Source organism: Mustela putorius, unplaced genomic scaffold (genome assembly GCF_011764305.1).
Source record: "Mustela putorius furo isolate JIRA1106 unplaced genomic scaffold, ASM1176430v1.1 tig00000698_pilon_pilon_pilon, whole genome shotgun sequence".
NCBI classification, from domain to species: domain Eukaryota; kingdom Metazoa; phylum Chordata; class Mammalia; order Carnivora; family Mustelidae; genus Mustela; species Mustela putorius.
In genome coordinates, this window is record NW_025421449.1 from 3,082,486 (window position 1) to 3,096,415 (window position 13,930).

At 55.3% G+C, this 13,930-nt stretch overlaps 1 protein-coding gene across 5 annotated transcripts in view; it reads left to right on the forward strand.

The window, feature by feature from the left end:
- Nucleotides 1-13,930, forward strand: part of CDH23 (cadherin related 23) — a 350,388-nt gene that overhangs the window by 226,785 nt on the left and 109,673 nt on the right. For 4 of the 5 annotated variants that reach the window (XM_045083456.1, XM_045083463.1, XM_045083457.1 and 1 more), the window contains 4 exons: nt 3,310-3,382; nt 4,955-5,071; nt 8,674-8,786; nt 9,959-10,066. In XM_045083456.1, the coding sequence (XP_044939391.1) occupies nt 3,310-3,382; nt 4,955-5,071; nt 8,674-8,786; nt 9,959-10,066 (411 nt within the window). Of the gene's footprint in view, nt 1-1,291; nt 1,471-3,309; nt 3,383-4,954; nt 5,072-8,673; nt 8,787-9,958; nt 10,067-13,930 lie in introns of those variants that run through there. The other variant, XM_045083459.1, reaches the window with a different exon arrangement.

A 13,930-nucleotide genomic window follows, 5' to 3' on the forward strand; every position in this document is an offset into this window, starting at 1 on the left:
TGCCTTTTACCCACAGCCTCCCACTTTGAAGCACCAGGGCAGGCGGGCACCAAAGAAGCAGAATGCATTCCTTGTCAATTATGACCCCGTCCTTGAGTTCCTTCTCCACATGGCCCCAACCCTAGTTTACCCATCTTGATTAAACACAGTCCCCAAAGCGCCCCAGTCCTGGTCACACTCCCAAGCTCGAGCAACCCACCATTTTCACCTGGTTGGTATTGTCTGCTCAGGCATGGTGACTTTTCCCAGTGAGCAAGGTGCAGCGGCAGGGATGGGAGGGAACAACGGTGTCTGTGAAACCTGCTCCCCTCCTCGAAGAATGGAGGAAGGAACAGAGTTTGGGAGGCATATGGCTCTGAGACCCAGCTCTGCCACCCTCTAACTCTATGACCTGGGGTCCTAAACTCTCTGTCTTTCTCAACCTCAGTCTCTTCATCTGCAAAATGGGGATAATCATGGTACCACGTCATGGTATTATCATGAGGCTTGAGATCACGCAGGTGGCTCTTGACACCTGTTATGTTGGCTGTCGTCGCAGCTGGTGGGATGGTCGCGCATACTGTCAGCAGCATCTCCGGTACCAATGGAAATTTCCGAGAACTCAGCCAGACAGAGAAGATGCACTCTCAGTTTGGGGGAAGCGGATGAGGGAGAGGGTGAGAATAGGGGTGGAGTCAGGAAATAAGTTAAGGTGATCTACACCAGCCCAGGGATGGACAGGCAGAGTTGGCCACGTGGAAATTAAAACTTTCCCAGTCCCATTCCACAGATGAGGCAAAAGATAGCAGGTCCAGGATCCCCAGGGCCTTCCTCTCTTGAGTTTGCTCCCGGTCCTGGTGAGCTAGGATTGGAATCCTGACCTGTCTGACTCCTGAGTTCACATCCTTTCCAGTGTACGCCTAGGCCCGAAGCCTCGGAAATCCCTAGCTGCGTGCAATTGAAACCAGTACACCTCACGGTTCGCGTGGATCTCCTGGAGATCTTAAATTCTTCTTTAGCGGACCTAAGCAGGGGCCGAGGCTCTGCATTCCCAGCAAGGGCCAGGCAATGCCGATGCTTCAGGTCAGGGGACCACACTTTGAGGAGCAAGGCCTTCTAAGGTCGGCCCCGATGGGATCTTGAAACCCAGGGACTGCCCCAAACCCCAGCTTCCCCCACCGGTGACTCAGTTAAGGAACCCAGAAAGGGCCTCTTCCTCCTTTCCCCTCGGCTTCTCCGGGGGAGCCCAAGCAAACAGGAAGAGCGTGGCCAAGGAGCCAAACAAACCTTTCGTTCACTGTGAATAAAAGAGGGGTCAGCAGCCTTCACCTCCCTCCCCGAAGCCAGACAGCAGAGTCTCCGTGTGCAGGGCTGGGTTGGGGGCAGGGATCCACTGGGCCTGGAGCTACTTGAGCCCAGCAGAAAGGGTCATTTTCAAATTCCCTCAAAGCTGTCCTGCAGACCAGCAAGGGCCCCACAGTTTTCCTCCAGGTATGCTCTGGCCCTGACAGCGGGGAAGGGTGGGGCAGGGGTTCTGGCAACAAAGACAGGAGCCACCTTGGCCGTGAGGGACCATACTCCCTCAAGCAGGGCTTTGGGGTGGTGTAGTCACTAGTCACTTTTGTCTAAGGACCACACTTGAAAAGGTCATCGCCTTTGGGTTGATTTTGCACATGGGTGATTTTTAAGTAGCTGTCACTTGTCTAAGCTGGCTCCTCCGTCCACCAAAGGGATTTTCTCTCAACGGGGGGCGAAGATAAGAGATGAGAAGTTCACAGCAGCGTCTCTGGCACTGGTTGGGGGTGGGGCGAGGCAGATCAGGGCGGGAGGCTCCTGGAGGAGAAAGGGGTGGGGGATGGGGGACGCCAGGTGATTCCTTTTCACCCACCGCTTGTTGGTTTTTAATAAAGAAGTCAAACTTGGTTTGTAGATTTCCCATTAGGGGACAATAAGCTTTTGTAGAGGGAGCCGCTGAATTAGAACTAATAGCGAATGCAGTGCCAGGTTCCGGGGAAATATCACCGCTAATAAGTTTCTGCCTCACGCTCTGTCACTGACATTCTCGGCGCCGTCTCGCGCAGCCAAGCGGAAGGCTTAAATATATACATATATGGGGCATTGGCTCCTGCACTGGGGGGATACCTGGGCATGCTGTTGGGGCACTGAATGGCAGGCAAGCCTTCACACCGCCAGTTCTCCGAGGCAGGGGGGTGGGAGGGGGGAGGTGTTGCACAGCCCAGAGCCCCGGGGGCAGGCTGGGGTAGAAGAGCAGCATTTCTTTCTGGGTACTCGCAGTCTGCAGTTCCGGCAGGATGGGGTTCTCGGAAGTTCTGAGGCGTGGACAGTCAGCTGTCATGCCTGTTTCACTTTCATTGCTGCTTGGGTATAAGTGATGCTAGCAAAAGGGGCTTCTAGGGGAGTCTGCCTCTCAAGGAGCTTCCAGGTCTGTGAGGGAAGCCTGTGCTGTGAACACTGCAGCCAGGAGACTCCCCGGGGGCTACCATGCCCAGGGCTCCCAGGGGAAGGGGAAAGGCTCAGGGTCAGGGGGCCTGGGGGCTTCCTCCAGAGGTCAATAGAAAGAAATTCATGTTGAGTGCTTACAAAAAGCAGTGGGCGAGGACCAGAGTCTTCGAGGGCATCGAGATTGTCCTGAGAGTGGAAGAGGGAGACAGAGGAGCAGGGGGAGCAGGAGGAGCAGGAGGAGGCCAAGTCTGGGCCGGTTCAGCCCCTCGGCCTTCACCAGCTCCTGGCCACTGTGTCACCGAGGCTGGTCTCTGGTGGAGGCAGGATGGGATGAGGGACTGCTGGAGAACAGGAGGTGGTGGGCTCCGGGCCAGGCTTTGCCCCAGTAGGTGGAGGAGCAGCTCTTATTCCTACCTGCGCAGAGGGGCCTGGAATCCGGGCTCTAGAAACCAGGAACTTTAGGTCCGGGTGTCCCTTTCTCCCTTTCCTTCTGGTGGGAAGGGTCTTAGAACCTTCCATCACCATCTTAGAGCTGCTGGGAGGGAAGCTTCAAGTGGGCACCCCCAGCATGGAGGGTGCTGAGCTGAGCAGAACAGGAGTAAAGCTTGGAGATGCACTCGAAAACCAATGGGAGAGAAGGAAGCTGAGAGTTCTAGGCAACCCTACCACTGCCTGCCTTTTCCATCTTCTGGCTCTTATGTGTATCTCCAAGGCCTGTCCTCCCTCCCCAAACTGTAGCCCAGCCAGGGGAGCACCCGCCGCCCCATGACACCCCACCTGGCTCTGGTTAAACATGAAGGCCAAAGCTCTTCCGTGCCAGCCCCGCTGGCCTCCCTGGCTCTGACAACCTGTTTCCCTTCCGTCCAGGATGAGAACGACAACCCGCCCACCTTCAGCAAGCCTGCCTACTTCGTCTCCGTGGTGGAGAACATCATGGCAGGTACAGGCCCCGGTGATGGGGGAGGCTGTGGAGGCAGGAGGCCAGCGGGCACACCCGTGACAAGTCTAGTCATCTGCCAGCCAGCGGCTGTTTGCAGGGCACCCACTATGTGCAGGCACTGTGCTGGGTGCTTGGTCCCCACTCTCCTTCAGCGGCTCTCCAGCAGGGGAGAGAACGGTCAGCAATCAGTCACAGAACAAGCTTGATTAAGTGAGCATGTGCAGAGGACTGAATCATGTTGTGAGGCCAGGCTGGCTGTGTTCCTATGTGAGAAATAGAAGGGGACGCTGGTCTCTTGGCCATGAATTTGGTGGCAGGGTCCAGCTTGCAGACCCGGGACCCCCAGCTCTACATTCGGATTCCCCAGGGACCCGCTCTGTCCTAGGGGCAGGCTGATAGCTCACCCTTACATCTAGGGTGGACTGTTCTGGTGGGGGAAACCCCCAGGTGAGGAATTGCTGCTATATCTGGAGGGTGACCTTCTGTGGCACCATGGGGCCTTCTCAGGAGAGTCTCTAGATACATTCCTGTGTTTGAGGACTTCCTGGGTAGGTCCCAGGCTGGGCCCAACCCACCCTTCCCTGTCCCAGTCAGGCATCCCCAGGAGAGGATCTCTCTCCGGTCCCCCTGCTCAGGGTAAGACTGGGGAGCCAAGGCCTTACACCCCCTGGAAGGTGCCAGAAAGACCTGCCTGTCTCACAGCCCCCTGCCTGGCCCCTTAGACCGCTGGGACTCCTGCTTCATCCACACAAGAGTAACTCCCATGTGTGGCTCAGTGAAAGCTGCCGTGGGCCTGTACCCTGCTTGTCCCCAGGGTCCTCACCAACAGCCCCATAAGCTGGCTTTCCAGGTAGACCCATTTTATAGAGGAAGAAGCTGAGGCTTAGTTGCTAGAAGGTCCCCTGGGATTCCAGCCTGGGCACCATGACTCTAAAAGGCCACACACTGAATCTCCTCAGTGTGGCCATTAGGCGGCAATGGGAGACAATTGGGGGGCTGGACCCCACAACCTGGAGTGGCCTCGGGACAGGCCGCTTTCAGGGTCTCTGGCAAAGGCCGCTGGAAAGGCTGATCCCCTGACCCAGGGTTTCACAGAAACGGGCATGACAGCGAGGGCCTTAACTAGATATTAAAGAGAAAATAAAAACCCTTATAAATTTCCCCTTGTGAACAAGATGAAATAAGACCAAAATTGAATACAATAAATGTGGAATAATTTAATATAGGGCTTCATTTCTTTTTGACTCAAAGTCAAAGATGGTCCATCTGAGTGTATTTTCTCTGGTGAGCTGCCAGAGGGAGGTGGGGGAGAGCAGTGGAAGGGTCCCTGGGGGTGGGGGATGGGCAAGAGCAGCAGGTGTAATCCCCCCCAGGCTCCAGGACCCCCTCCCATGGAGCCTTGTACCCACGCAGCCTAGGGAGCTCTGGGGGTTAAGCCCACTCTCATCCCTGGGTGCCCCAGTGGCAGGTTTCCTGCCTCCTGAAGGCTGGTCAGCAGGAGGTCCCAGGTCCTGCTCCCTGGGCCTCAAGCCACAAGCCTAGGTTGAACATTTCCTGTTTGTCTCCTGGAAGGAGCCACGGTGCTGTTCCTGAATGCCACAGACCTGGACCGCTCCCGAGAGTATGGTCAGGAGTCCATCATCTACTCCTTGGAGGGTTCCTCCCAGTTTCGGATCAACGCCCGCTCAGGTGAGCGCCGTGGCCCCATCCTCTCCGCCTCGGGCTGACTCCCCATGCCTAGCCCTGGGTCTGCCCCTGAGCCAGGGTCTCCCTCCCTTTCCCAAGAAGCCCTCAACTGAAGCATGCCAGCTTTGAGCACCTGGTTTTATCCCTGACATATGAACTAGAGTGTGATTAGTGATCTTACCCCCGCCCCCAAACTGGAACATGAATGTGTCCCCAGAGGATGTCTTTCAATGGCAAGGAGCCTTGTTATGTTTAGCATGTGTTCCATTTCGCCAACAGCTGACTAACATGCCACCCTACAGGGATCTCTTAAGCCTCCACGTTCCCCTTCCTCAGCTGCTGACCCAGTTCTTGAACCTGGCTCCTCTTCTTAACACAGCATGTGCCTTGGTTTCTCCCCCTGCACAATGAGGATGGTCATTTTAGGGATGGAGTGTGGAGCCCGTGAGTTGTTACAGGGAGCACTCCTAGAGTTGGTCCTGGCACGCAGCAGGTGCTAACACGGTGACATCTTCCTCATCGTTGTCTTTCGTCTTTTCACCCAGGGGCCCCCTGGTGAGTCCCTGGCCCCTGCTCAGTCCACAGAGCTCTTGGCTTTCTTCCCCCTTGTCCATGTGCCTCCCTCCAGATCCTTCTCCCCTGAAGCTGGGTGGCAAGGGGGAGGAAAAAACAAAAACAAAAACAGGAGACTCCAGGTCACAAGCTGGGAAGGAATATGAAACCCCTGGACATTCATTCACATGTTCATTCAGTGTCAGTGGGGGCCTGCTCTCCAGCAGGTGCTGGGTTCTGGGGCACAGGATGGAATTAGACATGGTCTTCCCTCATAGCGGTTCCCATGCTACTTAGTGGTCATACAAGGCCCTCCACTTCTAAATACCCATTTTTATATTAGGTAAGGGCACTGAAGGTACCAAGCAGGCCCGCCCTGAAGTCTCAGTGGCCCAAGACAACAGAAATCCTGACCCACCCAGCTTTCCGATGCCATGTTCCGTGGACAGCCTTGAGCATGGTGATTCTGGGACCCAGGCACCTTCCATGTTGTGACTCCAAGGTTACTGGCAGGGGAAGAGAGCCTGGAGTTCTATCTGAAGAGATGTATATGGGCCAGGACTGGAGGTGACAGAGGTCACTTTGGCCCACATCCTCTTGGCCAGAACCAGCAATATGCCTATCTGGAAGGCAGCCCGGGGAAGTCGTCTCCGGCCTCCCAGCCCCTGTGCGGCAGACAGTCTAGCCTGGGAAAGAGAGCAGGGGTCTGGTGGACACTGGCCAGCCCTGCTCCAGGGGCTGGAGGAGGCTTTAAGTCTTCCTGTGACCCATGCCCATCCAAGTCTGCCTTAAGGCTTTCTTTGATTCCCTTTTCCTGGAAGCGAGGGGAGCAGAACGTACTGACATGTACAAGGCGAGACCTGTCCAGGGCCGTCCTGAGCCTCTCGCTCCACCTCTGACACAATGGGGGCCTTGTTCCCTGCTCGCAGGAGCATCCGTCCCAGCGAGCCCGCACTTCCACGGGGCTCAGAATCATACCATTCATGGGCATTAGCTGGAGCTCAGACAGCATCACGCCCGTCTACCACCTTCACCGCTCTCGGGCAGGTACCAGCATCGTCCTGAGTTTCCAGGTGGCAGAACTGGTGCATAGGACCGAGAGGTGAAGCAACTTGACTGAGGACTTGGAAAGTCTGAACTTGGGACCCCGGGGCTCAGGCTTTAACTGCTAGATAATATAAGCCACGTTAGACCCATGAGCGGGTTGGGCGCTCTGACCTTTCAGCACCCGGCTGCCTCCCCAGTGAGGGACCACATCTCCACCCTGGGGCCTTTAATAATGACATGGACATTTTCTTGCTGCCTTTACATGACTCTTTCAGCAGGGAAGGCATAAGTGTTTTCCTCCGAGCTCCTCGGTCAAATGAGCCCGGCCCACTCCACAAAGGTGGCCTTAATTGGATCTAATTTCCCAGACAGGAGGAGCCATCTATCATGCCGACAAGTTCATGTTTAAAACTTTTTAGAGATTAATTTCTTCCTCACCCTGCCAGTTAATTGACACCGCCCCAGCATGGAACATGGCCTGGTGGGCCGACCTTTGCCTGTCTTTTGTTTCTGGCCTTAGCACCTTCACTGCCCGGTCCCCACTCCCAGCTCCCCGCTCAGCCCTGTGCAGGTCAGAGGACAAACCAGTGTGGCAGGGAGGGAAGGGTGAGACCTTCTGGTCCACCTCCCTTGTTTTATGGTAGAATAAACCGAGCATGGAGAAGTTGAGTAACTTGCCTCAGGGGGTACAGCTCAGGCAAGGGGGGTAAAAAAACAAAAGCAAAAAAATGGATGGTGTACAGCCCCTGCCTTGGGGAATTCTCACAGTCTGGAGAAGGCAATAAGCATTTCCCACGTGCTGGGAGCTTTATCCGTAGCTCTGTTAATTATTTAATCTTCATAAGAGCTCTGGTTGGAAGGCATAGTAATTTCCCTTGTACAGATGAGAAAACTGAGGCTCAAAGAAATTAAGTAACTTTTCCAAGGCCAAACATGTAGAAAGGGCCATAATTAGAATTCGGATTGGGTTTCACTGTCCTCAAAGCATAGCTCTCTGCTGCGGCCCAGGTCAGAGGTAAACGGCCTGCCTACCACCACGGGCAGGCAGGGACCAGCTCACACCTGCTTCTGAGAACCAAGTTCAAGCATCTCCTCCACTCCTGGTTCCAGGCCATCAAGTCAGCAGCTTGCCATGGCCCTGGTGGAAATCAGCAAATGCTTTTTTTTTTTTTTGCTTCCTCTGGGAATCCGGTTATCAAAAACCAGCACACCACTCCACACGTGACCAGGGTGACCTTTGTGTTTCGGTTACACCAAAATACAAAGAAAAGCCAAAAACAGGTTGATTAGTGGTCAGTTTTAAGTGTTTGTAGTTAATGGAATAACTCGTTTGTACCCTAAAAGAAACCTCAAGGTAATAGAATCATGTTATAAGATCATGAGGAAATTATTTTATAACTATTGTCCATGCATTATGGGCTGATTAACAAGTAATGAGTCAGAACACGTGTAAAACACATCCTATGTTACAGGGTCATGTCTGTTTCTCTGTGACTGTCTGTGAATGAACAGTGCCAGGCGCCGTTCTGAGCCTTCTATGATGTTGACCACATTAATCCCCCGACAGCCCTCTGAAGTAATTCCTATTGCTTTTCCCTTCTGACCGGGGAGGAAACTGAGGCACGGAAGATTTAAGTAACAAGTCTCAAGGGACAGCGCCAGTAAGATCATGTCAGAAGTCTAAAAAAGAAATTTCTTGTGACCAAGCTTGAGGCTAGGGTGCTCCCGTCCTAGTCCCCAACCCCTAACCCTGTCACCCGCCATGCTGTCCCCCATACAAAGATATTTCCCCATCAGGGGCTTATGCTGCCACCTCGGGCATTCCGGTTTCCGGGGGCATGGGTGCTCCCCGCTCTCCCCTGCAGGGCGCCATCTCACACACCCAGCACGTGCACACACACGGAGACACACACAGGCACACCTGCTGCCGGATCATGCAAATAATGCTCACGCTCTCCTTCCTTCCCTGCTCTCTCCCTGGCCCACCCTATGCCTCCGTCCCGCAGGCGAAATCACCACCACCTCCCTGCTTGACCGTGAGACCAAGTCTGAATACATCCTCATCGTGAGAGCCGTGGACGGGGGCGTGGGCCACAATCAGAAAACCGGCATCGCCACTGTGAGTGCCCACCGCTCCCATGCCCCCTGCTCCCCCACCTGCGCCCAGGTGCTGCTCCCTAGACCATCTGCAGGTCACACCTGTGTCCCGATGCAGTGCGAGTCGGGGGAGGGTGGCAGACACCAACTTGCTGTCAGCCCAGGTCAACCCTGGGGCCACTGCAGCTAGGGGGACGAAAGGCATGCCCTCCTGGGACATGGGGGACTCAGGAGGAACAGGTGTCTTTCCCTGTCCCTAAAAGACCAGCTGGGCAAGTAGGAGCTTGGGGCTCCTACAAGGAGCAGTATTTCTGCCAGAAAGGGTGGCTCCAAACAGAAAGCAGGGTCCCTAACCCTGGTGCTGAGAAACAATGCCTAGGCTTCCCTACTGTGAGTAAGTAGGACCCATCAAGGCCCAGAGCCCCCAGCCAAGGCCTTGCTGCCCCACCAAGGTGCCTCAGGTATAGGAAACTAGAGAAAGGACATCTGAGGGTACTGACTGAGCTCTGGGCTGCAGAGAAGACATGGGGCCCAGGGGTTTGGGCAGTAAGAGGCAGGAAGCCCCCTATGGGAGAGGAAGTAGGAAAACCCGCTGACCGGTCGCCTCCTTCATCCTGCTTGCTTTCTCTGACTCTCCCTCAGGAGCCATCCCTGACCTCTCTGCCTGGCCCTCACCCTACCCACAGCAGCTGTGCCCCATTCCTGCCCGGCCAGAGGGGTGGGGGTCAGTATCGCTTGGCCAGGGACTTGGCAGAAAAATCCCCAGAACCCCATTCCATCCTGGGAGGCCCCTGCTAATAGGATTCTGAGCCGTATAAATAATTTACCTGGGTGGCAGGTGAGCAGGGAAATTGCTTGGCTCGTAGCTGAGACTGAATCTCAACCCCGACCCTGTCCATCCCTTTCCGCCAAGCCTGGGATAGGTGAGAGAGGTCCCCAGTTACAGGAAGAATTTCAGGGGTCATTGCATTCATTATGCTTCCTGATGGGACAGCACCTGAACTCTCTCCCTGGGGGGGCCTGGCTCCCCCCTGTGCTAGAAAGCCCAGGCCCTGCCCTGAGGCCCCCAGTGTAGATGGAGCCCATGGATTTCCTGCTGAGATGCCCCGTAGGCCCCTGAGTATGACCTCTCCTGGGCCCCGCACAGCTCAGCCAGCTGGGTGCCTCCCTCTCTGCCCTTCGTGGCCCCCGCAGGTGAACATCACCCTCCTGGACATCAACGACAACCACCCCACCTGGAAGGATGCCCCGTACTATATCAACCTGGTGGAGATGACCCCTCCAGACTCTGACGTGACCACGGTAAGTGGTGGTGGGACGGCAGAATGCCAGGCAGCCCTTCTCAGGGCGTCTGCCATGCCGGCCCATGAGGGACCGACGGGCTTCCTGCTTCCCTCTGAGCCAGCCCACGGAGCAGACTTCCGGAAGCTCTCTTGCATGGCGGAAGGTAGTCAGAGGCTGTGGGAAAGTCCTTGCACCGTCCTCAGAGGCAATGGGCTGCTTCGGGCTTTGTCAAAGGGAGCACAGGCTGCCGAGGGACAGGGCCCAGGCAGCTAGAGCTGGTTCAGCTAGTCACCATGCTTGCGGAGACCCCAGGACTCAGTCTGGGCCCACAGGAGAGCTCCCGCCCTCCCCTAGGCGCCAGCCACCTCCTCAAGTCATACAACATAGGTTCTGTCCCCCCACCTTTCCTTCCCCGCTTCTGTTCCCCACAGGCAGGCCCCCAGTGGGGTGTTTGAAGTTCGCCCAGGGATTTTCTGGCCTGGAATATTCCAGGTTGGCCCAGGCCCCTGGATGCACTGTGTGCAGGGTTAGGACTTGGAGTGGGGAGCAAGGGAGACGTGGCCAAAGTCTCAGGAGTCTGGATGGGAGCCAGCATCCTGGGGAAGATGAGGAAAGCCAGGGTTGGGCACCCCACTTGATCGGCTCTGGGGTTCGCATCTGTGATGTAGTATCCTCCCCCATTTGGCTTCATGTGAGGTGGTTTCTCCCCAGGGTCCAGCCCCAAAGCCACTCAGCCAGCTGAGACAGGCATGAACCTCATAGTTGGTGGTAACCCAGCATATCGAATGCCGGCACTGTGCGGGGCGAAGCCCGAGGCCTTCCCCTGAATTCTCTCTCACCCTCGTAATGACCTCACAGGGCAGGTGGACTCATGACTACTGTCGTACTACAGAGGAAACTGAGTCTTGGAGTTGGAGGGGTCTGGCCCAGGTCCCAGAGCTAGTCAGAGATTGTATCAGGATGTGAACCCAGGTCTGTCTGACTTGGAAAGTGCCTGGCCCAGCCCTCCATCTCCGCTGGCTCAGGGTGCCGTGGCAGGAGGCTCAGGTCCTGAGCGAGTGTGGGCGGGATGGGAGAAGGGAGGGAAAATTTCACACCAAGCTCCACAGGAAGGCTGCCTCACTATGGCGGGGCCTAGCCTCCCCATTTGGACCCCTCACCAACCACAGCCAACCGGGACAGAGTCTAGAAGGGGAGGATGTCAGCCTTGAAGGAAGCTTTTTGTCCTCCTTTCCCTATCTGAATGACTCTCTGCTGGTGGTTGGGCCCCCCTTCCAGAGATTCCAATAGGGCCTGGGTCAGGGATCTGGAATCGGGTTTTTTGCAGGCCCCGTGGGAGGGTTCTTTGAAGCAAGGGGCCGAGTGTGGAAATCACTACCTTAGGCCAGTTCCTTAGCCCTCTCTGGGGCTTGAGATGGTGGGGGTGCTCTCTGCTGCCATCTCGTGGGCACTTGGGCTCTAGCCAACAACTCCAGTCTGGGACCCCAAAAGGGCTTACCTCGGAACACCTCTCTGGTCATCTCCTACCTTTGCTTTATGTCTCTGCAAAAATCCTTCCGAGGGACCTGAGGGGCAGGTGAGACAGGTGTCCCTGGGAGAAAGTGGCTGCGTGGGCCACCAGCCCGGAGAGGCCATTTTTGAAGAATCCACCTGCCAAAGGGGTTTGCTGGACTGGGACTGCGCTTGGCTTGGGCATTTTCCAGGACCTGGTCCCCATGACCCTCTCGAGGTCTCCAGCCTTCCTCACAGCTTTCTGAGCCATTAGCAGGTTGGGACAATGGGCTGGAGGCCCGCTACCCGGGGCCGTGTCACTCTCCCGCAAACTCAGCAGACCTTCTTTGGACACCTGCCGTGTGCCAGGCCCCATGTTCGCCAAGCTCGGAAGTAGAGAGAGCAGCAAGGCTCCCCTCCATTTCCAGGGAGTTTCCTGTTACCTTCCTGCTGGAACCCATCACTGGTTCCCATCTCACCCTGTGTTAAAGCCGTAGTTCTTACCAAGCGGACCTGCCCCCGCTTTACCTCTGGGGAGATGGACGTGTGAACCCACCACTCAGTAAGGGCTTAGCATGGCCATTCCTCCCCTGGGGTGGGGCAGCTACAGACAGGGTGGGGACTCCCAAGTATTTGTATCTGAGACCTGAAAACAAAATGTCATGACTCAAGTTCAAACAGAAAATGACCAAGTCAAAATTAGAACCTATTACATCAAACATCTACCAAATATATTATGACGATTAAGTTTTGAAAAAATTCCATTGCATTTAAGGACAAGTTGTAGGTTAGATCTTCTAGAATTCTTAAGATTTTCAGAATTCTCTGGAATTCCCAGGTATGTATGAATGGAGGCCAGGAAACCAGAAATCAAGAAGCCCGTACATTAGTCCAGTTTGTCGTGGCAAAATAATTTCAAAAGGAGTAGTCATAAAGTCTGGTTAAATTTTATGGTTTATAGGCATTTATATGTGGGTATGCTGTATTACCTTTGGGGACTCCATGAGGCCTTCTAAGGCCACACAGTGGCCCTGGGTGAGGTAAGAGCTATGGCTGAGATGGAGAAAGGGAGTGAGGAGGGCAGCTGACCCAGAGGTGATGTCAAGGAGGAGGTCATGTTTGCATAGGGGCTGCCCCCTCCTGACACATCGTCCCACCACTCTTCCCACACTCAGTACCCCCCACCACACACGCTGGCCTCTCAGCCTCCCAAACCCAATAAACTCTTCCTCCCCTCAGAGCCTCTGTGCAAGCCCTTCCCTCCCCCGCCACCGAGGAGAGCATTCCTCTCCCTCTGACCCCCACCCCTGCTTTTCTCAGGGCTGCCTCTTTCTCCTCTTCCTGCCCTAGCCTAAAATGCCACTTCCTCAGAGAAGCCCTCCCTGACCACCCTGTCTAATGGGGCTCTGTCTGCTCTCTTCACTGTTTCTTCCGGAGCTGATCCCACATCTGTGTTTTATTTGTTTATTAGGTTGCTAACTCATTCAGAGGCAGTGTAGCTTAGTGATTAAGCAGGCAGCCTCTGATCCCAGAATGTCAAGGGTCTAATCCCAACCATGTTCCTTTCCAGCTCTGTGACCTTTGGCAAGTCACCACACCTTTCTGTGCTCTGATTTTTTTTTTAAAGATTTTATTTATTTGACAGGGGTGGGGGGCGGGGAACACAAGCAGGGGGAGTGGGAGAGAAAGAAGCAGGTTCTCTGCTGAGTAGGGAGCCCGATGCAGGGCTGGATCCCAGAACCCTGGGATCATGACCTGAGCCCAAGGCAGACGCTTAATGACTGAGCCACCCAGGCACCCCTGTGCACCAACTTTCTTATCTAGAAAATGGGGCTGGTAGGGGTCCCCACGTGATAGAGTTGTAGTCCCTACTTAATGAGCCACACAGTGAGTGGTAAATTCATGGTAGCTGTTGTCACCACGCCTCCCGTGCTGGAATCCTATCCATCTTGTCTGCTGTTGAACCCCAGTGCCTAGCACGGTGCCAGGTGCATTGTAAGAATTCAAACATTGGCAAATGGTAGTCATTGGTGGACTTCATTCATCTTTCTTCCCCGCTTCACCTGCCCCCCAGCTCTGCCAGGTCCCGTCAGGTCTTCCTTGTCAGAGGGAGACCAGGGGTGTGCCCCACAACTCTCCCAAACGCCAGTGACTGCTGAGAGCTGTGTGCAGACAAGCGTGTGCCTGCATCCCGGGACACAGCGAGCTGTCCCGGCATGCACGTCGGCCTGCACCCGCCCCGGCGTGAGCTTGCAGCTTGGCCCTTTTCCCTTTGCAAGCGAGGTTTTGGCCCAGCCCTCCCTCGGGGCTCCCACAGGCTCCTTCAAGGACCTGGCTGATGGGCATTGATTTAGAGCCTTTCAAAGCCCTCCAGCAAAATAAGAGAGGGGT